The 27,996-nt window shown below is 41.9% G+C and overlaps 6 protein-coding genes and 1 non-coding gene across 13 annotated transcripts; all 7 read right to left on the reverse strand.

Moving 5' to 3' along the window:
• Nucleotides 1-222: 222 nt before the first annotated feature.
• LOC105955411 (E3 ubiquitin-protein ligase WAV3) lies at nucleotides 223-5,598 on the reverse strand. The gene is made up of 5 exons (XR_016031620.1): nucleotides 5,581-5,598; nucleotides 5,406-5,465; nucleotides 4,351-4,515; nucleotides 2,410-2,520; nucleotides 223-1,926 (listed from the first exon to the last, which is right to left on the reverse strand). It is a non-coding gene; the product is annotated as an E3 ubiquitin-protein ligase WAV3 (transcript).
• A 3,694-nt stretch (nucleotides 5,599-9,292) lies between these two features.
• Nucleotides 9,293-12,044, reverse strand: LOC105955340 (E3 ubiquitin-protein ligase WAV3). The gene is made up of 2 exons (XM_088819110.1): nucleotides 12,027-12,044; nucleotides 9,293-11,368 (listed from the first exon to the last, which is right to left on the reverse strand). The coding sequence occupies exons 1-2, from the start codon at nucleotides 12,042-12,044 to the stop codon at nucleotides 9,503-9,505; spliced, it is 1,884 nt and encodes a 627-aa protein (XP_088675236.1). The 3' UTR covers nucleotides 9,293-9,502.
• A 549-nt stretch (nucleotides 12,045-12,593) lies between these two features.
• Nucleotides 12,594-15,634, reverse strand: LOC105955588 (E3 ubiquitin-protein ligase WAV3). The gene is made up of 2 exons (XM_012979340.2): nucleotides 15,410-15,634; nucleotides 12,594-14,521 (listed from the first exon to the last, which is right to left on the reverse strand). Exons 1-2 carry the CDS (start codon nucleotides 15,425-15,427, stop codon nucleotides 12,785-12,787), a joined length of 1,755 nt encoding a protein of 584 aa, XP_012834794.2. The 5' UTR covers nucleotides 15,428-15,634; the 3' UTR covers nucleotides 12,594-12,784.
• Nucleotides 15,635-16,171: 537 nt separating this feature from the next.
• Nucleotides 16,172-17,932, reverse strand: LOC105955339 (E3 ubiquitin-protein ligase WAV3). The gene is made up of 2 exons (XM_012979055.2): nucleotides 17,909-17,932; nucleotides 16,172-17,736 (listed from the first exon to the last, which is right to left on the reverse strand). The coding sequence occupies exons 1-2, from the start codon at nucleotides 17,930-17,932 to the stop codon at nucleotides 16,183-16,185; spliced, it is 1,578 nt and encodes a 525-aa protein (XP_012834509.1). The 3' UTR covers nucleotides 16,172-16,182.
• Nucleotides 17,933-18,151: 219 nt separating this feature from the next.
• Nucleotides 18,152-21,379, reverse strand: LOC105955587 (E3 ubiquitin-protein ligase WAV3-like). 7 transcript variants are annotated; one of them, XM_088820064.1, is made up of 3 exons: nucleotides 21,221-21,377; nucleotides 18,913-20,681; nucleotides 18,152-18,882 (listed from the first exon to the last, which is right to left on the reverse strand). In XM_088820064.1, the coding sequence occupies exons 1-3, from the start codon at nucleotides 21,236-21,238 to the stop codon at nucleotides 18,354-18,356; spliced, it is 2,316 nt and encodes a 771-aa protein (XP_088676190.1). In that variant the 5' UTR covers nucleotides 21,239-21,377; the 3' UTR covers nucleotides 18,152-18,353. The 7 variants fall into 7 exon arrangements, with proteins under 7 accessions (XP_088676190.1, XP_088676195.1, XP_088676193.1 ...); XM_088820069.1 differs by having other exon boundaries at nucleotides 18,152-18,604; nucleotides 18,752-20,681; XM_088820067.1 differs by having other exon boundaries at nucleotides 18,152-18,604; nucleotides 18,722-20,681.
• Nucleotides 21,380-22,291: 912 nt separating this feature from the next.
• Nucleotides 22,292-24,696, reverse strand: LOC105955338 (E3 ubiquitin-protein ligase WAV3). The gene is made up of 2 exons (XM_088820070.1): nucleotides 24,564-24,696; nucleotides 22,292-24,377 (listed from the first exon to the last, which is right to left on the reverse strand). Exons 1-2 carry the CDS (start codon nucleotides 24,582-24,584, stop codon nucleotides 22,497-22,499), a joined length of 1,902 nt encoding a protein of 633 aa, XP_088676196.1. The 5' UTR covers nucleotides 24,585-24,696; the 3' UTR covers nucleotides 22,292-22,496.
• An 894-nt stretch (nucleotides 24,697-25,590) lies between these two features.
• LOC105955337 (hypothetical protein) lies at nucleotides 25,591-27,989 on the reverse strand. Its single transcript, XM_012979053.2, has 2 exons — nucleotides 27,969-27,989; nucleotides 25,591-27,797 (listed from the first exon to the last, which is right to left on the reverse strand). Exons 1-2 carry the CDS (start codon nucleotides 27,987-27,989, stop codon nucleotides 25,833-25,835), a joined length of 1,986 nt encoding a protein of 661 aa, XP_012834507.1. The 3' UTR covers nucleotides 25,591-25,832.
• Between the last annotated feature and the right edge of the window lie 7 nt (nucleotides 27,990-27,996).

Raw genomic sequence — 27,996 nt, forward strand, 5'->3', positions numbered from 1 at the left:
GAGGAAAACCTCTATTTATATGTCGTTTATTGGGTTGGGTTTGCTTTGTTGGGCCCAAGCCTTACTTGAAGGTGTTTGGGCCTCGGTGATATTAGTCTTCGATATTGGACTCGTAGCCCAGTAGGTAAAGAAATTGTAGGCCCATTGGGTTGGCCCAATTAGGCATATCATATATATATATATATGAAAAAAAATGGACATACTTTTTTCTGAAAACAAACCCTAATTCTCCTTCGGATCAATAGTCCCATCGTTGTTGTTGCTAAGTTGATCAGACTTGACAACCATAAGAGCCATACTTCGAGTCGAGTACGGGTTATAGCGACAACTCCGATCACGACTAAATCGCTCGACGGGTCCCGCTCCGGCGACCCTTTCCCCCTTGGTGGTTGCCCTTTGTGCGCCGTGCGAGCTTATACCGGACAATGCGTAGGCTCGTCCCTCTTGTTGATTTCCGCACTCCCCATTCTTCTCTCGGTCTCTCTCGTATCTTCTTCGAGCCACGCGCACAAAACATCCCCCGCTTAAGCCGAAGAAGAAGCGACAATGTCCGTTCTGCCCTTGGCTAGTAGATCCCGTGCTCCCGTTAGATCTCCCGTTTCCACCTTCTTTTGTGCCTCCGCAATGCTCTCCGCCGCACGGAGCCGGTTCCTCTGCCGATCGACCTCCAACTTCACCTTCATGTCGGAGGGCGAAACGGTCTTTACACGTCTTATCTCGACGCTCTCGATCTCCACTGACTCGTTCCAAGCGGCGTCCATGTAAGAGCACACGATGTCCAAAAGCGACGTGGTCCCCTCGGTTTCTTCGGTTGGGACCGATAAGTTGATGAGGAATTCTTTCTCTTCGTCCGCGTAGAGGTCGCCTACGTGGATTAGGGCTTTCGATCCTTGATCGGTGATTTCGCTCGTGTACCTTCCGGAAGGTATCGATTTCATCACCACTCCGTCCGACGCTGACCTCAGCGTCAGACGGAGACCCCGAGTCACCACACTTAATAAACCGCCGATGCAACTCGCGAATGCGCCTTGTACCATTTCGTACGACCCGATGAAGGAGAAAGTACCGCCCGACGCATCGGAAATCGCGTTCGACGTGACCGCATCGTGGTCCGTACCGAAACCGAACGAATGGACCGGAACGACAGTCTCTGTCAAGCGGGGCCCGCCATATCCTCCGTAGCAAGTGTCGCATCCGTCGGACAAGAATATGATGCTAGCGACGGGGTTCTTGTAACGCCGTTCTCCGAGAACACGCGATCCCTTCTGTTCTTGAGGCCCTCACCTATACTCGTGCCGCGCCGGTCGCCCAGAGCCAATCCACGGCGAGCTTAGCATCTCTCCGCCCGCTCTCCGTCATCCCGCGCAGACAGAACACTCTCTGGGCTCGACTGGAAAATGATACCACCGAGAGCCTATCACGCGGGCCCAATTGATCAATCACGAAATGCACGGCACGCTTTACGAGGCTCAACTTCTCTCCGCTCATGCTGCCGCTGACATCAAGAACCGTGACAAGGTCGATCGGGGCACGGAAATCGTCCAATAACGGGGGAGCCTTAAGCCCGATCAGGACCGTGAATTGAGGTACGGATTCCGAAGCGGCGACAGCAGGGCGCTCGGGTATGGCCTTGATAGTCACTTTCTGTAAGCCGACGGTCGAAGAAGAAGGAGGAGAAGCTTCTAGAAGGGGGTCGTCGTCGGAGAATTGAAGGGGCTCTTGTTCGAGTACAGATGAGGACTTGTATATGTTATTCTGAAGAACGTTAATCGTATTGGAAATCGGTTGGCAGAGAGGGCAAACTGGTAAATGATTGGCATTATTAGCAAAAGTGTTGTGAATGCAAATGAAGTGGAATGAGTGGGAGCATGCAGCTGTGAATGTGGCTTGGTTTGTTAGGCTTCCGTTGCAAACGCCGCATTTCTTCTGCGAAAACGAGAAATCGAAAACTATGTTAACGCGTTCGGTATGAACTAAATTAATCACAATGTTGTTAAATTTTTAGTTCAATCAAATTATACGAGAAATGTCGAAAACAACTACAAAATTCGAACGTGACAAAGCGTATGTATCTATAGCTTGCAATAGATGTAACATTTTTTCAAAACCAAAACCCTAATTAATTACGGATGATGAAGATATCTAAATTACTTTTGTGCCAATAAATCTAATTATATGAATCAGGGTTTCATGTGACAAATAATGAAAATGAAGTAAACCAGAAGAAAAGAAATTATGGCAAATATAATTTAAATACTGAGATTGAAGTGTGTGAATAACAAAAGTAAATCACAGGTAACTAATAAATAGTAATTAACAAATCACAACCCCAATAAAATAAAAAATAAAATAAATAAAAAAATAAAAATAAAAAAATAAAAAAAGAAGAATGAAGAAATGAGGACGTACATTTTCTGAAGAAGCCATGGCTTCGTCGTCTTCTGATGGTGTGGGTTTATTCTGACTGTGGGTTTTGCCGCTTCTGACTAACGCTTTTATATGTAACCCTAATAAGGCAATCTGTTGTAAATAGTATGGAATGGGTGGTTTCCTAACATAACCACTTGATGGTTTTCAACTTCCCACTAGTTTATTAACTTCCCATATCTATTATATGGTGTTAGTGGCGATGTAACTTCTACGTAACTTCCACCTGTAACTCCTTTGTAACTTCTCGGTGGTTACCACCTATATAAATGAGAAACACTCCCTCCCCACAAAACCCACAATTTTCTCTCTACGGATTCTTGTTCTTTGCATTCTCTCTTTCTCTCTTTGTCTTGTTATTTACATTCTTATGTATTTCCACAAACAGAAACCAAAGAGCTAGATAAATAGGCCATTTTACAACACGTTATCAGCACGAAGTGCTCGTTGTTATTGTGGAAAGACAATTGTTTATGGGGCGAGGATACTTGAAGAATTCGAGGTGCTCGTGGAAAGGTAATTGTTCGTGGGACAAGGTTACTTGCAGAACTTATGACCCAGGTTTATATGTGAAACGGTAATCTCGAAAAAATATATTATATTCTTCGTAATATTTGGATTTAAGTGTTTCAAATAAACTTTAATCTCCTTGAAATTTTGATTTCGTAAGAGATGGATGATAGATCTATTTAATGGCATGAAATATATGAATAAACTTTATGTTCAAGTCATTGCTTCATTTATGCCGTGGATGATTTGAAAATATGACCTGGTTGGCAGTCCTTATTCTGTGAATAGTATGATTAAAATGCCTTCATGTTTCATATAATAATTGCTCTGAGCATGTGAAATGATTTCTTGTTATCGGGCAAAAGTATTGGATGTTCAAGTATGAAATATTGTCATGAATTTTGCCGTCTCACTCATGCTATATGATTCTATGTATTTTGCTATATGTGATGATTCAATGTTTGAGATTCAAAGTGATGAAATCTGGTATATATTCTTTTGTCTCATGCTCTTAACGTATTATCACTTGTGCCCGATGTGATTGTATGAATTTTACATTATGGATATGTTTAGGTAATTGGTAATTAACTATCTCCGTCATTTCAAATTAGTTCGTGGAATTTGTATGAGATATATATACATGATAATTATGATTTATATCATGAGAAGTTATACGGTTTTGGTTATCTTTTATACTATATTAGAGCATGCTATATGTCTTTAATGTTTGGCAAATTTACATTGTCTTGATTGCATAAAGACTTTGGTCAATCTCTAATTCAGAATTCTCGATTGACGTATAGTTTATTTGTCATATGTAATTTTATGACATAAATATGGTAAGCAATATTTCGTTTGTCGTTATAGTTTATCGTATGAAATCCATGAGTGTGTATGAACATGCGGTGTATGAATTATTAGACCAGAAGTTCTAATATGTGCAAAATATTCATGAAATTGTTTATGGAGGTTACATTCCCATAAAACAATAATACTCCTTATTCTATTTGATTTGAGATGAAACACATGAGCAAACTCGAGTTTACCCAACTTAATGTATTTGGTGAAAGTTTTGTTGGTTGGAGAATGGATGTTAAGATCCATAAGCTTAGTGAGCAATTGAGAATGGTTGTTTTCGAGTATAATTTATTAGGTAAAGCCCAGAAGGCTGAGACTATGTTTCTGATTACGAGATAATTAGATGAAGTCCTTCGTTTGGACTATTCATCAAACGAGGATCCTCATAAAGAATGGGATACCCTGATTAGTCGTTTTAATTACCAAAAGACAATACACTTGCCCGAAGCAAGGAGCATGTGTTCATAAACGTTTTGCATATATGAACTTTAAAATCCGAATAGAGCTCAAAATCAGAACATATATATATGGTGGATCTGAGCATTGGTCGCGCACCTGTAGTGCGAGAAACTTTGGGGCTGGGGATGCAAATAATAATGCACCAGCATAGACTGAGTTGACATAGACAAATGTTTCAATGTATAGCCCGTCGCTCAGCTTCCGTACTTGGGCACATCTGACCAAATAACCTATGTTGGGATATGATTGAACATTGATTTCCTGAAATATGCATTATGTTCATTTTATGTCTCTAGTTTATTAGTTTATTGAATTTCAATCATCTTACTTCATATGCTCATGTTATGAACCATATTCATGTTTTGATTATGTCTAGTTTATGCTCTAGACCATATATTTATGCTCTAAGTTAATTATTATGTTATTCAGTGGTGTTTGATTGATGAATTTATTTAGTACCTGAAGTACTGAATATATATGATCAGATTTATATAACTCTATAGACATGACATGTGGGAATAAATGTCTGGCAGATAGTGCGACAACACATACTATCCTAAGAGATATGTCGTACTTAATTAATTTCATGTCTATTTGTAGCAAGACCTCTTTGATAACTAAATGAGGCATACAGAGTTTTGATAGATGGTTATGGTAATGTCCACATTATGTTATTTTATGGCACAATATTGCCCATTGAAGTAGCTCATTTTTTCTCCACGTTCCAGTAGAACGTTATTAAACTTTAAAGATATTTGAGCCAATGGTTATTATGTTGAAACCATTGAAGACAAGAAATCGAATATATGTGCATCATCTCTAACGTGTACGGCCAGAAGCGTACATTGGAAAAATTAAAGGAATTTTTCGACACGATTATATAGAACAACAATTTGTATGCCAGAAGCATAAGTTGTCGATTGCTCGAAATTAAGTAATTTGATTATATGTTAGCATACGCACATACATGTAATGATTCAATTCATTTCTTGGAGGTAATCCAAGTAGATATATCTGGACTATGTATCACCATCTTCAACTAAAATTAAGAACCTTAGACAGGCGATCTCTTACTCGCTCAAATTGCGGGCTGTCACTTTGATGAGACAGTCTTCCCGCCGTTAGGGGGAGGAAAGAACGTCCGCACTAACGTTCCTGAAGAACGGCGTGAAGTCGTGTGGGACGACCCCACAGTGTCTTATCAAGATCCCCTGCATCAGAGAATTGATACATAAATTAATAGATCATCCATACTAACGTTTCCGAAGAACGACGTGAAGTCGCGTGGGATAACAATATAGATTTTCAAGTAATGTCCATAGTAACGTTCCTGAAGAACGGCATGAAGTCATGTGGGACGACTACTAAATCTGCAAATAATGTCAACACTAATGTTCCTGAAGAACACCGTGAAGTCGTGTATGGAGAATAATGCTAGACTCATTCAATGGTTTGAAAAAGTGACGAGATCTCAAATAAGCCTGCAAGGATAGATGTCCTAGAAGGACAATTACGGGTAGGCCATCAATCCATGCTAACTAGTTTTGCCTCCCTTCTTAGGAGAGGGGGAGCGCAATGTGACCAAAGGATTCTCACCCCCGGAAGTGGATGAATGTCCAACAATCGAATCCGGTTAACACTAGTACAAATGGGATCCCACTTGATCCATCTCATAAACTAATTCCGGACTATGGATTCGTCCTGTAGACGAAGTCGGGGGACGCCTCGACATTAATATTCATTCCCGTGAATAGAAAAAACTCGGTTAGTTATTCATGCATGAACGAGATGTGGTATTGGGATGAAATGATCATCGATGATAAACTTCCCTACACAATAGCTACTGAATGTTTTAACGAGTGATGATATAAAACCTGGATCAATTGATAAGTGTAAACAAAGGGATGATGGCCGAAATGAAAACAAAAAGAATTCAAGTTGAATTTGATTCCTTAATAAAATGAAGAGTGTAGAGACCAGTAGTTCCTACACCTACTTGAATTTCACCTATGGGATATAAGTGAGTACTCACAAAGAAAAAAAAAATGAGATTGAGAGCCAGAAGACTCATAGCTCAATGAATGAAATGAGATTGGGAACCAGAAGATTCATCTCACAGCTTAAACGAGATTGGGAGCCAGGAGACTCATCTCATAGCTCAATCAATGAAATGAGATTGGGAACCAGAAGATTCATCTCATAGCTCAAACGAGATTGGGAGCCAGGAGACTCATCTCATAGCTCAATGAATGAACTGATTGGGAACCAGAAGATTCATCTCATAGCTTAAACGAGATTGGGAGCCAGGAGACTCATCTCGTAGCTCAACCAATGAAATGAGATTGGGAATCAAAAGATTCATCTCATAGCTCAAATGAGATTGGGAACCAGAAGATTCATCTCATAGCTCAAGCGAGATTGGGAGCCAGGAGACTCATCTCATAACTCAATAAATGAAATGAGATTGGGAACCAGAAGATTCATCTCATAAATTAAACAAGATTGGGAGCCAGAAGACTTATCTCATAGCTCGGCGAGATTGGGAGCCAGAAGACTCATCTCACAGTACAATGATTTAAGAGCAAATGAGATTGGGAGCTCGAAGACTCATCTCATAATTCAAGGATTTTCTCAACAACCTGAGATTGACTTTAACGAGGTATACTCTCTCATGATGAATGTATCTAATGTGAATCTAGATACAAGTATTTATATTAAATACGTGGTCACAAAGTATCTAATGGGAATCTAGATACAAGTATTTATATGAAAGTTCCAGAAGGACTTCGATTTCCCGAAGCAATTAGTTCCAGATCACAGAACATACCCTCTGTTGGGCTGAGACGTTCACTTTAATTATGACTAGAAATATTCCAGAAGAATATAGGACAATTGCCTAAGTGAACAATTGCTCGGAAGAGAATAGGTGAACAATAATTGGTTTTGATTGTTCCTATTACTACAGTTTATATTAAGGACATAAACTTGATTTAGAATAGAAGTCAAGTAAGAAAAACTCAATTGTTGAAAATTTGAGTTCAAGATCAAAGATCTAAAGAAGACTAATTTGTTGTCTCTACCGATTTCAAATTTATCATGTTAATTAGATTCTTGTCCATCAATCGAATACATCCAGAAGATGTTATGGATAAATATAAATTATCGAGTAATACCTACGGGAGTTCCACAATGGAATAGGACCATCAATTCATTTCGTCCCATGGAGGAGGACGATGAAGTGTTAGCACCAGAAGTGCAATATGTAAATGCAATATATGCATTATTATGCTTAACTCCATGTACTCGATATGATTTAGTTTTTTCGGTAAATTTATTAGATAGACTTATCTCACCTTACCGACACGCCCTATGCATCAATGAATGGGTGAAGCTTGTGGTTTATATTGGCATTGACTAGAAGTCATATCCACACAAAGCTCGTTCCCAATCCATGGTTTAGTATTGGGAAAATAGCTATTATGTCTTGGGGTTCTATGAAATGTACCTCAGTTGTCACTAGATCAAATCTTGCAGAAGTTTTTACTTCACGAGGTAGTGCGTGAATGCACATGGCCTGAAGCCATGATTAGGCATGTTCGATATTTCTGTGAATTGGCTACTACAAAAGATCCTAAGAGATTGTATTTAACTGCATTGAGCAAATGAAGACGAACTTCATTAAAGTGACAACTCCAAGAACATAGTTATGAGGTTTTCTTCAATCAACAATAATAAGAGCTCAAACAATAATGATCCAGTAGATCATGAAACATGATAACTACGCTGACTTATTTACTAAGTCTTCGCCTAAAGTCACTTTGGAAAAGTATGTTAAGGATGCTGACTTGCGTAGATTATACAAGCTCGCTCCCTTGTAGACAACAGGGGGAGTTAACGTGAGGGGGAGTACCCTGTAGGTACTTAGTGTCCAGAAGATACCCAGATGCCCTATTGTACTCTTCTTCCTTCGTGCGATGTTTATTTTTCCCAAAGGGTTTTCGTTAATCGCCAAGGTTTTAATGAGGCAACATATGTTGATTGAAAAGATTGTGCGTTGTACTCTTTTCCCTAACCGAGATTGTTTTTTCCCAATGGGTTTTATGACTCGGAAGGTTTTAACGAGGCAACACAAAAAGCACAATAGTGGTTTGATAGGAACCCAAGGGGGAGTGTTGTAAATAGTATGGAATGGGTGGTTTCCTAACATAACCACTTGATGGTTTTCAACTTCCCACTAGTTTATTAACTTCCCATATCTATTATATGGTGTTAGTGGCGATGTAACTTCTACGTAACTTCCACCTGTAACTCCTTTGTAACTTCTCGGTGGTTACCACCTATATAAATGAGAAACACTCCCTCCCCACAAAACCCACAATTTTCTCTCTACGGATTCTTGTTCTTTGCATTCTCTCTTTCTCTCTTTGTCTTGTTATTTACATTCTTATGTATTTCCACAAACAGAAACCAAAGAGCTAGATAAATAGGCCATTTTACAACACAATCTAGGTTTTTTTATTAGTATTTTTTATATTTTTCAAAATAAAAAAGGCAATCTAATTATTTAATGTGTGTTGCAAGAAAATTCGCCTCGAAATTTACGCGTAATGCCTGCCCCGCAAATAAACGAGGAGAGCATGGGTTCTATTTTTTACCCCCGAAAAACGAGCTCAGTTGAGTATCTATACCCGTCATGCATGGAAATCTATATTTTTTATTTTATTTTTTATATTTACATACTATAATATTACATCTAAAAATTAAAAATCTTTCAAAATCCTATTTCTTTATTTTTATTTTCTGTTTAGAATTTTCCAAATTCATATTACTGCTAGTAAACTTGAAGCATGACAAGAAAATTTAATTTTTTTTTAAATATAACGGGTTTCTTTGTCGGCGCGGATACACGTTAATGAAATGTGCACCCGTTGCAGGGGGGGACAACTGCGAGGAATGCCAAACCCGTCCCAAACCCGCCCATGAACATCCCTAATTTTTTTTACGTGTAAATGAATAAATAAAAAAAAAAAAAAAAAAAGTGAAAATAATAAAGGAAGGTAAATTGATACAAGTTACAACATCAATTGAATGCAGTAGAATTTTTTTTCTCAGATTTAAAGAGCAGCAAAACATAATCCCAATACAAAAAGTCAAACCTCAACCAAATCCCTCTTAAAAGTCAAAACAAAGGATCCTCAAAACAGAATCTAAAGAACAAAATGAACCAACATCAGCAAATCAAGAAACCCTAATTCTCCTCCTTAATAATAGGTACATCTATCTCAAGCTGCTCAGACTTGACAACCATAAGAGCCATACTTCGAGTCGAATACGGATTATACCTACCACCGTAACCGCCGCCTCCGCTCGATCTCTCGACGAGTGCCGCTCCGGCCACTTTTTTCCCTCTCGTCGTCGCCCTTTGTGCACCATGCGAGCTTATACCGGAGAGTGCATATGCTCGTCCCTCTTGTTGATATTGTTGCACACTCCCCATTCTTCTCTCCGTCTCTTTAATATCTTCTTCGAGCCACACGCACATATCGTCCCCCGCTTGAGCCGACGAAGATGCGACAATGTCCGTTCTACCCTTGGCTAGTAGATCCCGTGCCCCCATTAGATCCCCCGTTTCCGCCTTTATTTGAGCCTCCGCAATGCTCTCCGCCGCACGTAGACGATTCCTCTGCCGATCGACCTCCAACTTCACCTTCGAATCCGAGGGCGAAACGGTCTTTGAACGTCTTAACTCGGCGCTCTCGATCTCCACCGCCTCGTTCGACATGACATCCTTGTAAGAACACGCAATGTCCAAAAGCGACGTGGTCCCCCCGGTTTCTTCCCTTGGGACCGACAAGTTGATCAAGAATTCCTTCTCTTCGTCCGCGTAGAGGTCGCCTACGTTGATCGTGGCTTTGGATCCTTGCTCGGCGATTTCGCTCTTGTACCTTCCGGAAGGTATCGATTTCATCACCACTCCGTCCGACGCTGACCTCAGCGTCAGGCGGAGCCCTAGAGTAACCACGCTCAATAGACCGCCGATGCAGCTCGCGAAAGCGCCCTGCACCATTTCGTAAGACTCGATGAAGGAGAAAGTACCGCCCGACGCATCGGAAACCGCGTGCATTGTAACGGCATCGTGGTCCGTGCCGAAACCGAACGAGTGGACTGGAATAACAGTCTCCGCCTTCTCACGGGGCCATCCGCCGTTATTTCCTACGGGGTAAATCGAAGGAGGCAGTTGCGAAAAATACGAGCGGTTGTGAGAGTCGCATCCATCGGACAAGAACACGATGCTCGAGACGGGATTCTTGTACCGCCGTTCTCCGAGAACGCGCACTCCCTTCTTGAGGCCCTCGACTATATTCGTGCCGCCAATCGCCCACAGCGTATCGACGGCAAACTTAGCGTCTCTCTTGCCGCTCTCCGTCATTCCGCGCAGGCGGAATATCCTCTTGGCATGATCGGAGAAAGACACCACCGAGAGCCTGTCGCGCGACCCCAACTGATCGATCACGAAATGCATGGCTTGCTTTACGAGACTTAGCTTCGCTCCGGTCATGCTGCCGCTAATATCGAGAACCGTAACAAGGTCGATCGGGGCACGGAAATCCTCCGACAACGGAGGCGCCTTCAGCCCAATTAGGACCGTGAATTGAGGCACGGACTCCGAAGCGGCGACGGGTTCGCGCTCGGGTACGGCTTTGATTGTAACTTTCTGTAAGCCGACGGTTGACGATGAAGAAGAAGAAGGTTCTAGAAGGGGGTAGTCGTCGGAAAAATGAACGGACTCGGGTTCGAGTTTAGGGAGTACTACTTGCGGGGCTAACGGAGGAGCGACGAAAGGCGGGGAATTTCGAGGCAAGGGAGGAGAAGGTAAGTTGGATGTAAATTTGTATGTGGTATTCTGAATAGCATTTAGGGTTTTGGATATAGGTTGGCAGAGAGGGCAAACTGGGGGAGGATTTTTATTATCATTATTATTGTTATTATTAATAATATTATAATAAGAAAAAGGGTTGGAAATGCAGGTGAAGTGGAAGGAGTGGGAGCATGCATCAGGTGTGAAGGTGGCTTGTTTTGTTAGAAGGGTATCTCTGCAAATTCCGCATATTTTCTGCAAATCAAAACTGCATTAATTATATGTAAATATAAATGTAAGATTGAACAATAAATATATATTAAAGCAAAATAGTTTCGGTTTCGGTTTCGGTTTTTGCGACCAAACAATTTATCAGCTACTAATTAATTGAATTCGAACTTTTATGCTGTGGTGTGTGATGAATATAATGATGATTTAATTTTTTATTTTTTTTTAAATCAAAACCCTAATTGATACATACAGATGATGAAGCAGATGCAAATATAGTAGATCGATATATGAGAATATATGTAAATTACTTTTGTGCCAAAAAAATCTAATTCTTCATAAATCTTTATATACTATTAATTTCCAAGTAATAATGCATCTCAAATTTTCTAAAAACATAAAAATAAATTAAATAAATAATTAAAAAAAAAATAAGAGGTTTCATCGTGTGACAGATCCTAAAATAAATTAATTGGAAAATTAAAATGAAGTAAAACCATTAAAATATTGGAGATCGAACAAATGAAATTTCTGTAAATTTAATTTCAAATGTTGAGATTCATCCGAAACTATAAAGTAACAGAGATTATACTATATATGTATATATTTAAAAATAAATAAATAAAAAATAAATAAATAAATAAATAATAAATAAAGAAACAAAAGAGAAGAAGAAATGACTTACAGTTCCAGAAGAAGTCATGGTTTCGTCTTCTTCTGATCGTGTGGCCGTCGGTTTCTTGTGTTTTGTCTATTTATTCGTTTTTCGAAGCATCATTTAATAAATATTTATAATTGTTTTTTTTGTAAATATTAAATGAATTGTTTTGATTATCACTTTAATTTAACAATTTATTTTTCAAAAAATGATACTCCACTATTTTCATTTTGTAAAACCTAGTTATATTTAAGTATATATATTCTAATTTACTTTTTAAAAAACTTATGTTAGGAGCTGCAAGTAAATAATGTAATTTCTTTAATTTTGTGCATAGATTTTTTAACATTATTTATCTACCTTTTTTAAAATACATAGATTCGTTATAATATTAAGAGCGCGCAATCTGCGCTTATTTGATTAATTTTTAAAACAGAAATTATATCAATCACGAAGATATATTTTATTCGATAAAATATGAAGTTCGGCTCGAGTTCGATTTAAAAACAAATAATATAATATATATCCAAAAAATTAAGATGCTCGAGCTCAACTCGTCTCCGGCTCGACTCAATTCCGAGTCAGTTGCTCGCGTTTAGTACACTTGTGTTATATCGAATTCCGTTTTCGTACTACAAAAGAAACCACTTTCAACGATTGCATACGAAATTAAAACTATCCCAGAACATCACAACTGTCTGAAAGATGACAACAAAAATCAGTTTTGCAAAAATATATATTCTCTTAAAATCAAGAAAAGAAAATAAAATAAAAATCAAGAAACTCTAATTCTCCGGCTCCTTCTTAATAATCGGCTCAGCCTCGTCATCGCTAAGTTGCTCGGCCTTGACAACCATAAGAGCCATACTTTTAGTCGAATAAGGGCTGTATCGTCTTTCCGCTCCGGCCACTTTTTTCCCTTTCGTCGTCGCCCTTTGTGCACCGTGCGAACTCATACCCGCGAGTGCGTACGCTCGGCCCTCTTTATTGTATTGTTCGGCACTCCCCATTCTTCTCTCGGTCTCTTTCATATCTTCTTCGAGCCACACGCACATATCATCCCCCGCTTGAGCCGAAGAAGAACCGAGAATGTCCGTTCTACCCTTGGCTAGCAAATCACGCGCCCCGTTTACATCTCCGGATTCCGCCATCTTTTGAGCCTCCGCAATGCTCTCCGCCGCATGTAGCCGGTTCCTCTGCCGATCGACCTCCAGTTTCACCTTCGTGTCCGAGGGCGAACCCTTCCTTGCGCGTCTAATCTCGACGCTCTCGATCTCCACCGTCTCTTTCTCCGACACAACGTCAATGTAAGAACACACAATGTCCAAAAGAGACGTCTTTCGAATGGGGATGGATAAGTTGATCAAGAATTCCTTCTCTTCGTCAGCGTAGAGGTCGCCTACGTGGATCGTACCTTTCGATCCTTGATCGGCGATTTCGCTGGGGTACCTTCCGGAAGGTATCGATTTCATCACCACCCCGTTAGACCCTGACCTCAGCGACAACCGGAGCCCTTGAGTCACCACACTCAAAAGACCCCCGATACAGCTGGCAAAAGCGCCTTGCACCATCTCGTACGACTCGATGAAGGAGAAAGTACCGCCCGACGCATCGGATATCGCGTGCATTGTAACAGCATCGTGATCCGTGCCAAAACCAAATGCATGTACCGGAAAGAGTTCAATCTCTTGCTGATGTGGCAGTCTATTTGCGGGGTAGATCGAAGGCGGCAGTAGGTGGAAAAATGGGCGGTGGTTGCAGTTATCGATTCCGTCCGATAAGAACACGATACTCGCGACTGGATTCTTGTAACTCCGCTCTTCGAGAACCCGCGCTCCTTTCTTCAGGCCCTCGACTATATTGGTGTTGCCGATAACAACCAGTGAATTGACCGCCAGCTTGGCGCTCGCTCGGCCGGCTTCCGTCATTCTCGTCAAACGGAATATTCTCCACGCCTGATTGGAGAAAGATACTATCGAAAGCCGGTCGGAAGGGCCCAACTCATCGATCACGAAATTCACGGCCCGCTTTACGAGATCCAGCTTCGTTCCCTTCATGCTGCCACTAACATCAAGAACCGTGACGAGGTCGACGGGGGCCCCACGCTGAGAGGAAGCTGGTAACGGGGGCGCCTTCAGTCCTATCAGAACCGTGAATTGAGGCGCGGACTCCGAGGCGGCGAGCACGTCGCGCTCGGGTACGGCATTGATGGTCACTTTTTCTAAGCCGACGGTTGCTGTTGTTGTTGTAGAAGAAGGTTCGAGAAGGGGGTCGTCGTCGGAGAACTGAACGGGCTCGGGTTCGAGTTTAGGGATTTGCGGAGCCGACGGAGGAACGGAAGGCGGGGCGTTTGGCAACGGAGCATTGTAATTGGGAAGGGGTTGGCAAAGAGGGCAAATTGGGAAAGGGTTTGGGATAGCAAAAGTGTTTGTGATGCAGATGAAGTGGAATGAGTGGTGACACGTGGCAGTGAAGCTGCCTTGGCTTGTATTTATGCTTCCTAAGCAGATGCTGCATATTTTCTGCGATACACAAGTTGTATCTATATGTTACCATCAATTAAATGCAATGCATGCAGACATTGGGTAAATATCAAGCAAACTATTATGTTTTCATCTGCAAATTAATCACACTGTTATTAAACAAAAATACTAGTTCAATTATTTAATAATTTTTTTATTGGAGAAATTTCGAAAACAATATAATACGAAAGTTGAACTCGTATGCAGAATTAAAATGACAAAATTACCAACAAATCCCTAATTACATTTCAGAATCAAAACACTAATTTACTAATTAATTACAGACGATGAAGCAGATTCAAATAGGAGATTATGAAGATATCTAAATTACTTTTGTGCCAATAAATCTAATTCTTCATAATATATATACTCAGGGGCGGACCCAAGCCTTGTGTTGGGGGGGCACCCGCCCCTGCAGAAAAAAAATTTTTTACCTTTTTTTTTTTTTTTTTTTAATATTTTGGCTTATTTATGTATTAATTTATACACTTTAGCCCCCCCAAAGTTTAAATTTTATACCATTTTACCCCAAAACTTTTTTTTCGCCCCCCCACCCAAAACCCCCTGGGTCCGCCCCTGTATATACTACTCCCAACTAATAAACATCTTTAAAAAATAATAAATAATAAAAACAAAATTAGGGTTTCATGTGAGGGATAACTTCTGATATAAATATAATATGAAGATCAAAACTACAGAAAAGAAAAATCTGAAACAAAACAAATAAACAAACAAACAACCCCCAAAAATGAAACCCTAAACGCAATCACCAAGAAAGCGCGCGTGGGCACACGCGCACACACACACACACACACGCGCGCTTTATCACACCAGGAAAAAAAAAATTAAAAAATGAAAATAGGAGAGGAAGAAGAAGAAACGACGTACAGTTGCTGGAGAAGTCATTCTTCTTCTGAAAGGCTTTACGCTACAGATGGAAGCTTAATAGTAAATAATAATAAATTAATAATACTGTAATTCCTTTTAATTTAGGCTACAGGTATTTAAAGAGTTTACTTACGCTAGTGGTGGTATATTATATTACAGTGGGGCCCAGTTGCCTATTTAAATTATTAAATAATATATGAATCCGGATTAAAAATAAATGAATGACGTGGATATGTTAAGCAAGAGAGTGGGTGGTTAATGCTCTCCTAATTAATAGGTGTTTAAACTTACAATTCGAATGATTTTTTTTTATTATTATTACCTTTTTTATGAAGCTTTTTAAATTCGAACGAAGTTATGTATAGAATATGGATAGTTGGATACCACAATTGTGAAGGTTGGAAATAGTAAAATATATTGAATACTTAATTAATTTTTCGATAAGTATATAATATGTAATATATATTATATACTATGAATTTAGTATCGAAAATTTGAGATCTTTTTCGGAAATTCTGAAAAATTCAAATATATTTCCAATTCCAATCCAAAAGATATTTGGAAAAAAATAACAGGAAATCGGAATTTTGTGAATCGAAATAAAAAGAAATGTTCTAAAGTTGGAAAGTTTCGGATCAGAATCGGCTAAATTTATGAATTTGATTTCGAGCTGCACCCCTAGCTAGGATCAAAATATAATATAGGTTTACAAAAAGAGATACAAAAAAGCAAAATTCAAAAAAATTTGAAAATTCGAAAAAAATCAAGAAACTCTAATTCTCCGGCTCCTTCTTAATAATCGGCTTCGTCTCGTCGTCGCTAAGTTGCTCGGCTTTGACAACCATAAGAGCCATACTTTTAGTCGAATAAGGACTATATCGTCTTTCCGCTCCGACGACTTTTTTCCCTTTCGTCGTCGCCCTTTGTGCACCGTGCGAGCTCATACCCGAGAGTGCGTACGCTCGACCCTCTTTTTGATATTGTTCCGCACTCCCCATTCTTCTCTCGGTCTCTTTCATATCTTCTTCGAGCCACACGCACATATCATCCCCCGCTTGAGCCGAAGAAGAACCGAGAATGTCCGTTCTACCCTTGGCTAGCAAATCACGCGCCCCCGTTACATCTCCCATTTCCGCCATCTTTTGTGCCTCCGCAATGCTCTCCGCCGCATGTAGCCGGTTCCTCTGCCGATCGACCTCCAACTTCACCTTCGTGTCCGAGGGCGAAACGGTCTTTACACGTCTTATCTCGACGCTCTCGATCTCCACCGTCTCCTTCTCCGACACCACGTCAATGTAAGAACACACAATGTCCAAAAGCAACGTCTTCCGCGCGGCGACAGATAAATTGATCAAGAATTCTTTCTCTTCGTCCGCGTAGAGGTCGCCTACATTGATGAGGGCTTTCGACCCTCGATTGGTGATTTCGCTCGCGTACCTTCCGGAAGGTATCGATTTCATCACCACACCTTTTGAGGCTGACCTCAGCGACAAGTGGAGCCCACGAGTCACCACGCTCAAAAGACCGCCGATGCAGCTGGCGAACGCGCCCTGCACCATCTCGTACGACTCGATGAATGAGAAAGTACCTCCCGACGCATCGGAAATCGCGTGCATCGTAACCGGATCGTGGTCCGACCCAAAAGCGAACGAGTGGACAGGTATAGTCTCTACATTTTCGTGGGGCCCGCTATTATTTCCAGGGTAAATCGAAGGAGGCAATAAATGAAAATACGGGCCACGACCATTGTAGTGGTCGTTTCCGTCGGACAAGAACATGATGCTCGTGACCGGATTCTTGTAACGCCGTTCTTCGAGAACCCGCGAACCCTTTTTGAGGCCATCGACTATATTCGTGCCGCTACTTGTCAAGAGCGAGTCAACGGCGAGCTTGGCATCTCTTCGCCCACTCTCTGTCATTCTTGACAAACGGAATATTCTCCGAGCTTGATTGGAGAAAGATACTATCGAGAGTCGGTCAGAAGGGCCCAATTCATCGATCACGAAATTTACGGCCCGTTTAAGGAGATTCAGCTTTGTTCCGTGCATGCTGCGACTGACATCAAGAACCGTAACAAGGTCGACTGGGGCCCCGCGTTGAGAAGGAGGTAAAGGGGGCGCCTTTAGTCCGATTAGAACTGTGAATTGAGGTACCGATTTCGAAGCGACGAGCGCGTCGCACTCGGGTACGGCTTTGATGGTCACTTTCTGTAAGGCGACGGTTGAAGAAGACGAAGAAGAAGCTTCTAGAAGGGGGTCGTCATCGGAGAATTGAACGGCCTCTGGTTCGAGTTTAGGGCCGCCGTTCGACACGGGTAATTGATTAATCTACATTAGAAACAAACTAAATTTAATTTCAATATTGAGATTGGAGCGTCAAGATCAAAATTACAGAGATTGATCTCGAAACAAAAAAATAACAGGTGAATAAATAAATAAAATTATAAGTCATGGAATAAAAATAAAAATAAAATAATAAATAAAAAGAAGAAGAAATGACATTTAGGGTTTCTGAAGAAGCCATGGTTGTACTGTTTATGAGTTTTGCCGCTCCAGAATCTTATTTACATTTATAAAAAGAGGTTGTCTGGAAACCCTAAATGCATGTGATTTTTCCCGCTCATTTATAATTTCAAAAATAGTATATATCACTTAATTACATTTTACATTAATAAATTTTAAAAAAATCAACGATTTTGTTTCAACCAATATGAATGTAAATTTAACCTATGAAAACAGTATGTGATTTAATTATGTAAATAAATCCCTTAAAAGTTAAAAGCAATTGTGTATATATATAGATACATATTATTACTGTATGGATTTATTTATTTTTAATTGGCTAGAAAAAGAATAATCCTAAAAAAAACTTCATGTCTGAACCAAAAAAAAAATAAAGAAAAAGAAAAATGAAATAATTAGCAAAAAACTAAAATCAAGAAACTCTATTTCTTGTCATCCATTGTTTTGCTAACTTGCTGTGACTTGACCACCATATTTGCCATACTTGGTGTAGCATAAGGATCATAAGCTGCACCACCATAAGTTCCGCCACCGTAAGCTCCGCCAAAGCCACCACCAGAAGCTGCTGCACATTGTTGTGCACCGAAACCTCCGCCGAAGCCACCACCAGAAGCTGCACCAAAGCCTCCGCTGAAAACACTACTCGATGGTGCTGCACCAAAAACTCCGCCACCTCCAAAACCTCCGCTGAAAACATTACTCGATGGTGCTGCACCAAAAACTCCGTCACCAGATGGTGCTGCACCAAAAACTCCGCCACCAGATGGTGCTGCACCAAAAACTCCGTCACCAGATGCTGCTGCACCAAAAACTCCGCCACCAGATGGTGCTGCACCAATAAATCCGCCACCAAAAGCTCCACCACCAGAAGGTGCTGCACCAAAAGCTCCACCACCAAAAGGTGCTGCACCAAAAAGTCCGCCACCAGCAGGTGCTGCTGCACCAAAAGCTCCACCACCAGAAGGTGCTGCACCAAAAACGCTGCTTAAGCCGAAGCTAAAGTTGTTGTCGGTGGGTCCCGCTCCGGCCACCATTTTCCCCTTGGTCGTAGCCCTTTGCGCACCGTGCGCACTCATTCCCGCCAGAGCAAAAGCTCGTCCCTCTTGTTGATATTGCTGCACACTCCCCATTCTTCTCTCAGTCTCCTTCATATCAGCTCCAAGCCACGCGGACATACTATCCCCCGCTTGCCCCGCAGCCGAACCGAAAATCTCCGTTCTACCCTTAGACAGCGTACACCTCGCCCCAAATAAATCCCCCGTCTCCGCCATCTTTTGCGCCTCTGCTATGCTCTCCGCCGCACGCAGCCGGTTCCTCTGCCTATCCACCTCCAAATTCACAGCCATTTCCGAGGGCGAAACGGTCTTTACGCGTCTTATCTCGACCAGATCACACTCAATCTCCACCGCCTCTTTCGACACAATGTCTTTGTACGAACACGCAATGTCCAAAAGCGACGTCTTCCTCTCGGTTTCTTCTTCGTTGGGATTCAAAAGTGCGGGGACCGACAAGTTAATCAAGAATTCTTTCACTTCGTCGGCGTATAGGTCACCTATGTGGATTGTTCCTTTTGATTCTCCATCGGTGATTTCGCTCGAGTACCTTCCGGAAGGTATCGACTTGATCTCCACCCCATGCGATGCTGACCTCATCGACAGGCGGAGGCCTTGAGTCATCACACTCAATAGACCGCCGATGCAGCTCGCGAAAGCGTCTTGTACCATTTCGTACGACTGGATGAAGGAGAAAGTACCGCTCGACGCATCAGAAATCGCGTGCATTGTAACAGGATCGTGATCCGAACCAAAACCAAATGCATGAACAGGAATAGTTTCTATCTCACTGGGCCCACTGTTTTTTATGGGGAAAATAGAAGGTGGCAATAAACTTAAGTATACCGGAGGAGAACTTCTTGCATACCAGCCGCCATTGCAAGTGTCGTTTCCGTCGGACAAGAACACGATACTCGAGACGGGATTCTTGTAGCGCCGTTCTTCTAGAACCTGTGCTCCCTTCTTCAGGCCCTCGACTATATTAGTTTGGCCGCTCGCGCAGAGTGAATCGACCGCCAGCTTGGCGTTTCGTCTGCCGGCGTCTGTCATTCTGGACAAACGGAACATTCTCCGAGCCTGACAGTTGAAAGATACTATCGACAGCCTGTCAGAAGGGCCCAACTCATCGATCACGAAATTCACGGCCCGTTTGAGGAGGCTAAGCTTGTTCCCGTGCATGCTGCCGCTGACATCAAGAACCGTGACAAGGTCGATCGGGGCCCGCCGAGAGGAACGGGCTTCGGCGGATAACGGCGGTCCCTTTAATTTAACAAGCACTGTAAATAGAGATACCGACTCCGAAGCAGCGACCACTTGGCGCTCGGGAATGGCTTCGACGGTCACTTTCTGTAAGCCGACGGTCGAAGAAGAAGAAGAAGGTTCTAGAAGGGGGTCGTCGTCGGAGAATTGAAGGGGCTCTGATTCGAGTACAGGTCTGCATTCATCGATAACGGAACCAAACGGAGACGAAGGGAAATTAAAGGGGGATTGATTAATATTATTAGAGGGGGGATTATAGAAGTTGGGCATAGAGAAAGGAGGATTGTTCCATTTGGTTGAGCAAATAGGGCAAAATGGATTGAATTTGTTGATGGCAAAAGTGTTATTAATGCAGGTGAAGTGGAATGAGTGGGAGCACTCAGCTGTGTACATGGCTTGCCTTTCTAGGCTTCCTTTGCAGATACCACAGGTTGTCTTCTGCAAAAAAACAACAAAATTGAAAAACATTTAATTAGAATTTACTGTGAATAATAATTGAATTAATAACAGAGCAATTCAGAGATTGATTGAAATAACACACACACACACACACACATAGAGAGAGAGAGAGAGAGATTGGGGAAATAACTAAAACACACACACACACACACACACACACAGAGAGAGAGAGAGAGAGAGAGAGAGAGAGAGAGAGAGAGAGAGAGAGATTGGGGAAATAACTAAAACACACACACACACACACACACGCGCACGCAGAGAGAGAGAGAGAGGTAATGCAGAGATTGGGGAAAAAACTAAAACACACACACACATAGAGGTTATGCAGAGATTGAGGAAATAACTAAACACACACACAGAAGTAATTGTGTATATCGAATCAGAGAGAGGACAATTTATCAATAATTTTGTAGAGAAAGAAGTGGTGAAGATGATTCCTTTTTTTCAAAGCTAAAACCCTAATACAGATGAATGAATTAGCAGCGAAAACTAAAATTAGCAACAATAATAATTCTTACAGATGGTGAAGAATCCATAATGGTTGGTGTTCTTGTGATCTGTGTTTTCTTCTGTTTGTTTGAATGGTTTTTGTGCTTCAGAACTACGCTTAATAGGTGTGATTTTGATTTTGTGAAGTGGCATACAAATATATTTATATTTATACATGTATATATATATATATAGAGAGAGAGAGAGAGAGAGAGAGAGTGTGTTATGGAAACCGTGTTAATTAACGTGTTGCCTTATAAAAAGACTTCAGTAATTACAACCGTCCCCCCTGAGGTGAGGTATATTTACTAAATAACCCCTTATTTATTTATAATTACATATACTCCTTGAATTTTGTAAATGTCTTACAATATCACCCTTTTGTAGGGGTAGATATAAGAAATTTACAAACTTTAGGGGTCTGTATATAATTTCTAATAAATAAGGGGTCTTTTGTAAATTAACTTTATCCCAAGGAAGTGGTTGTAATTTAGCCAGGAGACTTTTAAGTCAATGAGATTTAGGATAATGGGTCCCGCCGGCCTTCTAGTTTTTTCTTCTTTTTTTTTTTTTGTATTTATGTAAAATTTAATTTTGTTTTTATTAATGCAAGTATTATTAGGAGTATTAAATTAGAGAAACTTCAAACCAATTTTTACAAGATATAAAAATTGTTTCTATTTCGGTTTCGATTAAATCCCCGATTTTTCACATTAGCTCGAACTACCCCGAAATTTTCATGACGCAAGTCCCGAGCTATATATATATATAACACAAGCGTCGACGAAGTTGTATGTTTTCGCGCGTCCCGTTAAAAAATGCTATTGGTGCTCGGAATCAATCATGAAGATACAGTTTATTCGATAAAATAGAAGTTTGGCTCGAGTTCGATTAAAATAACATATGTACCTTATTAAGCTACACAAGCTCACGCTCCTTGAGCTCGACTCGGTTGCTAATCATTATCATACTCGAATACATTTTTTGTAGTTCGATAAAAAGTCTAACAAACTTAAACAATCATCCGTTCGACTCAGCTCAATTCCTTTTTCGTGTAATGTACTTGTTATTCTTTTTGTATTATCATACATTTTACTCAATTTAAAACAACACTATATATTTTTATTGATACTCAAAATAAAAGGAGATTACTCACAAAATAACAACAGCAACAACAACAACAACAAGAACGAGGACAACGAGGACGACGAACATAACTGAATTCAACAACATCAGTCCTCGAAAAACACCCAAAAAAAAAAACAAATTAATAATTAGCAAACTCAAATCAAGAAAGGCTTTAATTTAATTTTTAGTATTAGTATCATCATCCTTTATGTTGAGTTGCTGGGACTTGAAAACCATATTAACCATATTCGGAGTCGAATAAGGATCATAAGCAGCCGATTGAGGAGCCGCAACACCGCCGAAGCTAAAGTTGTCGGTGGGCCCCGCTCCGGCAACCAATTTCCCTTTCGTCGTCGCCCTTTGTGTGCGGTGCGAGCTCATTCCCGAGAGCGCATAAGCTCGTCCCTCGTGTTGATATTGCTGCGCACTCCCCATTCGTCTCTCAGTCTCCATCATATCATCTCCGAGCCACGCACCGAACACATCCCCTGCTTGAGCCGAAGCGGAACTAAGAATGTCCGTTCTACCCTTCGCCAGTAGAGTCCTTGCCCCAAATAGATCTCCCGTTTCCGCCATCTTTTGAGCCTCCGCAATGCTCTCCGCCGCATGCAGCCGGTTCCTCTGCCTATCCACCTCCAAATTCACCGTCATATCCGAGGGCAAAACGGTCTTTAAACGTTTTATCTCCACTAGTTCACTTTCTATCTCCACCGTCTCTTTCGAGACGACGTCCCTGTAAGAACACACGATGTCCAAGAGCGACGTCTTTCTCTCGGTTTCTTCGGAATTTGGAAGTGCGGGGACCGATAAGTTGATGAGGAATTCTTTCTCCTCGTCGGCATAGAGGTCGCCAATGCTGATTACGCCTTGCGATCCTTGATCTATGATCTCGCTCGCGTACCTTCCGGAAGGTACCGATTTTATTTCCACTCCATGCGATGCTGACCTCAGCGTGAGACGGAGCCCCTGAGTCACCACGCTTAGTAGACCGCCGATGCAGCTCGCAAAAGCGTCTTGTACCATCTCGTAAGACTCGATGAAGGAGAAAGTACCGCCCGACGCATCGGAAATCGCGTGCATCGTGATTGGATCGTGGTCCGAACCGAAACCGAACGAATGAACCGGAATGGTTTCTATGTCTTGTGGTCCACTATTTCCGGGGTAAATAGAGGGCGGCAATAGGTTTAGGTATTCCGGTGGACCCTGTCTTGAATTTAAGGCGGTCCGAAAATACCAGCCGCCGCCGCCGTTGCAAGTGTCGTTTCCATCGGACAAGAATATGATGCTCGTGACCGGATTCTTGTAACGCCGTTCTCCAAGAACCTGCGATCCCTTCTTCAGCCCCTCGACTATATTGGTGTCGCCGTCAGCCGAGAGTGAATCAACGGCGAGCTTAGCGTCGTAGCGGCCGGTGTCCGTCATTCTGGTCAAATGGAATATTCTCCGAGCTCGGCTCGAGAAAGACACTATCGACAGCCTGTCGGAAGGGCCCAAGTTATCGATCACGAAATGTACGGCCCGCTTTAGGAGGTTCAGCTTTTTCCCATACATGCTGCCGCTGACATCAAGAACCGTGACAAGGTCGATCGGGGCCCGCTGAGAGGAACGGGCTTCGGATGATAAAGGTGGTGCCTTTAGTTTGAGGAGGACAGTGAATAGAGATACGGATTCCGAAGCGGAAATAGCACGGCGCTCGGGTATGGCTTTGACGGTCACTTTCTGTAAGCCAACGACGGTTGTTGAAGAAGGAGAAGCTTCTAGAAGGGGGTCGTCGTCGGAGAATTGAAGGGGCTCGGGTTCGAAGGATGAGGGAGAGTCTTCAGTGGACAACGGGGATCGATAAGGGCGATTGGGAAACGGAACGTTGAAAATGTTATCGGGAGCATTGGAAACGGGCGTAGGGAAAGGAAGATGATTCCATTTGGTTCGGCAGAGAGGGCAAACTTGAAGAGGACCGGTAGTATTAGCGAAAACGCAGCCGAAGTGGAACGAGTGGGAGCACACGGCCGTGAATATGGCTTGGCTTGTTAAGTTTCCAGAGCAAACGCCGCATGTCTTCTGCAGAAACAAGAAAAATCGAAACTACGACATTAGTATATATACGTACATATAGCTGCGAATAATCGGATTTCACTTGTTAGTACGTAAGATTTGAGCAATAACATAATGCAGAGATTATATCAAAGAACAAAACACACACACACACAAGAAAACAGAAGGACGAAAAATGCAGAAATTAGTTACATCTTGAGCTGCAGAACTCATGCTTTTCTTCTTCTAATGTAATATTCTTCTGAGAGACGGAACAGATAAACACGCACACATATATAAATATATGGAGAGAGAGAGAGAGAGAGAGAGAGAGAGAGAGAGAGAGAGAGAGAGAGAGAGAGAGAGAGAGAGAGAGAGAGAGAGAGAGAGAGAGAGAGAGAGAGAGAGAGAGAGAGAGAGAGAGAGAGAGAGGGAGAGAGAGGAATGGATCGGGTCCGGTTGCTTGTTCTGAGACGGAACAGGTAAAACACACACAAACACATATACATATGCAGAAGACAATCGAAACAGTTGACTTGTAATAAATCTGAGACTGAAGTCAATCTAGTTTGCTTCACTTGTAAGCAAATTTCTGTTGACATTATATATAATTGCAACTTGCAAGAACAGATCAAACCGTCGAAAACATTTGACTATCGTATATATACAATCTATCTCCACCCTTTGTTCGTCTATCTGCACGTCTACACCACCTCTTCAACACACCTATTATTATTATTATTTCCTTTGTTGCCTAAGTCAGCACTCTGCAAAAATTCCTGTATGTTTCCTTTTTTTACTTTCGGGATCGAAAAACGCTCGTCCCCCATTTCTATCTTGCAATCAATATACGGATAAACAATAACAATACTTGGGACAAAAATTTTAATAAATGGCTCGAAATTGTTACATCATTGACATATATAAATGTCCACAGAAACACATCTTGTATTGTTATTTATGGTCTGAAAGTAAAATGTTTTTTTCTTTTTTAAATGATTCAACACTATTAATTACTACAGGAATTTACTTACTTTCTACGTCGACAATATGAAATTTAAGCACAAATGACTAATTGTATCAACAATTTAAGATGTTATAAGCTAAATTAGAACCATAATAAATTGGCCAAGCATCTTACGGGCGTGATTGTAGACGGAGTCGAGAGCGCTTGGACGCCAACATTTTCCGATGAATATAAATGTTTCCCGGTGTACTGATATGCATCTTCAGTGTCGATGCCGAAGCTGTTGAACTGAAAATAAGTTTTTTTTCGATTATTTTTCGACACAAATTCGAAACTTACAAACAAATACGAGAGATTTTCATACATCATGCAAGAGTACAGAAGCAATTGAATTCAAACAACATCAAACCCTCAAGAACTTTATTTACGAACCAAACACAACAAACCATGAATACTTGGAGTATCCCACGAATTTACGATGAATGCCATTTAGCAGAAACTCGTATCAAGAAACTCTATTTTTCCTTTGTAGTAGTAGTATCGTCCGTCTTGCTAAGTTGTTGAGACTTGAAAACCATATTAGCCATACTCGGAGTTGAATATGGATCAAAACCAAAAGCAGGAGCAGATTGAAGAGCCGCAACACAGCTAAAGTTCTCGACGAGTCCCGCTCCGGCCACTTTTTTCCCTCTCGTCGTCGCCCTTTGCGTACCATGCGAACTCATTCCCGAGAGTGCGAAAGCTCGTCCCTCTCGTTGATATAGCTGCGCACTCCCCATTCTTCTCTCAGTCTCCATCATATCTTCTTCGAGCCAAGTGCCGAACACATCCCCTGCTTGAGCCGAAGCAGAACCAAGAATGACCGTTCTACCCTTCGCCAGTAGAGTCCTTGCCGCAAGTAGATCTCCCGTTTCCGCCATTTTTTGAGCCTCCGCTATGCTCTCTGCCGCATGCAGCCGATTCCTCTGCCTATCCACCTCCAAATTCACCGTCATATCCGAGGGCAAAACGGCCTTTAAACGTTTTATCTCCACTAGTTCACTTTCTATCTCGACCATCTCTTTCGAGACGACGTCCCTGTAAGAACACACGATGTCCAAAATAGACGTCTTTCTCTCGGTTTCTTCGGAATTTGGAAGTGCGGGGATCGATAAGTTGATGAGGAATTCTTTTTCTTCGTCGGCGTAGAGGTTGCCCACGTGGACCGTGCCTTTCGATCCTTGATCGGTGATCTCGCTCGCGTACCTTCCGGAAGGAATCGATTCGATTTCCCCTCCGTCCGACGCTGACCTCAGCGTCAGACGAAGCTCCTGAGTCACCACACTCGGTAAACCGCCAATGCAGCTCGCGAAAGCGTCCTGCACCATTTCGTAAGACTCGATGAAGGAGAAAGTACCGCCCGACGCATCGGAAATCGCGTGCATGGTAACTGAATCGTGGTCCGACCCGAAACCGAACGAATGGACCGGAATTCTTTCCATATCTTCCGGTCCACCACCACCCTCTCCGGGGTAAATAGAGCGCGGCAATAGATTTAGGTATTCCGGAGGACCATTTCCGAAATTCGAGTTTTGCCGAAAATACGAGCCGCCGCCGCCGCCATTGCATGTGTCGTTTCCATCGGACAAGAATATAATGCTCGTGACCGGATTCTCGTAACGCCTTTCCTCAAGAACCTGCGATCCTTTCTTCAGGCCTTGGACAATATCAGTGCCGCCACTTGCGTAGAGCGAATCAACGGCGAGCTTAGCATCGTAACGGCCGGTGTCCGTCATTCTGGTCAAACGGCATATTCTCCGAGCTTGGCTCGAGAAAGATACTATCGAGAGCCTGTCGTACGGGCCCAAGTTATTGATCACGAAATGTACGGCCCGCTTTACGAGGCTCAGCTTGTTCCAGGACATGCTGCCGCTGACATCAAGAACTGTGACAAGGCCGATCGGGGCTCGCTGAGAGGAAACAGCATCGGCTGATAACGGCGGTGCCTTTAGTTTAAGTAGGACCGTGAATAGAGATACGGGTTCGGAAGCCGAAATAGCATGGCGTTCGGGTATGGCTTCGACACTCACTTTCTGCAGCAAGCCGCCGCCTACGACGACGATTGAAGCTGAAGAAGGTTCTAGAAGGGGATCGTCGTCGTAGAATTCAAGGGGCTCCGGCATTGAAGCTTCTAGAAAAGGATCGTCGTCGTCGTCGGAGAATTCAAGGGACTCCCGTATTGAAGCTTCTAGAAAGGGATCGTCGTCGTCGTAGTACAATTCAAGGGGATGATAAACGTTAGTGTGAAAAACGTTGGAGTCGGAGTTGGGCTTCTTATAGAAAGGAAGATGGTTCCAATTGGTATAGCAGAGAGGGCAAAGTGAAAGAGGACTCGTATTACTATTTTTGTCGAAAATGCAGCCGAGGTGGAACGAGTGTGAGCACTCGGCTGTGAATACGGCTTCGCTTGTTATTCTTCTCGTGCAAACGCCGCATTCCTTCTGCAAAAAACAAGAAAACCGAAAAATAAAAATACATTAGTATATATAACAGCGGATAAGTTATAATCGATTTCGACTCGTAGTACGTAATAATCGATTTGAACAATAACATAACATCATCAAACAACAACAAAACACACACACACATGAAAAATGCAAAAAGTTAGTTACATCTTCAGCTGGAGAACTCATGATTCGG

The sequence above is a fragment of the Erythranthe guttata genome, chromosome 6, assembly GCF_056151865.1.
Source record: "Erythranthe guttata isolate IM_541 chromosome 6, IM_541, whole genome shotgun sequence".
Taxonomy (NCBI): Eukaryota; Viridiplantae; Streptophyta; class Magnoliopsida; order Lamiales; family Phrymaceae; genus Erythranthe; species Erythranthe guttata.

Bases quoted from the DNA above. Each gene is read 5' to 3' on its own strand.
- LOC105955339 (XM_012979055.2), bottom strand. From the start codon at position 17,932: ATGGCTTCTTCAGAAACCCTAAAT. The intron at 17,737-17,908 runs GTCATTTCTTCT...TTTCTAATGTAG, and splicing joins CTTCTTCAGAAACCCTAAAT to ATTAATCAATTACCCGTGTC.
- LOC105955338 (XM_088820070.1), bottom strand. From the start codon at position 24,584: ATGAGTTCTGCAGCTCAAGAT. The intron at 24,378-24,563 runs GTAACTAATTTC...TTGTTTCTGCAG, and splicing joins TGAGTTCTGCAGCTCAAGAT to AAGACATGCGGCGTTTGCTC.
- LOC105955337 (XM_012979053.2), bottom strand. From the start codon at position 27,989: ATGAGTTCTCCAGCTGAAGAT. The intron at 27,798-27,968 runs GTAACTAACTTT...TGTTTTTTGCAG, and splicing joins TGAGTTCTCCAGCTGAAGAT to AAGGAATGCGGCGTTTGCAC.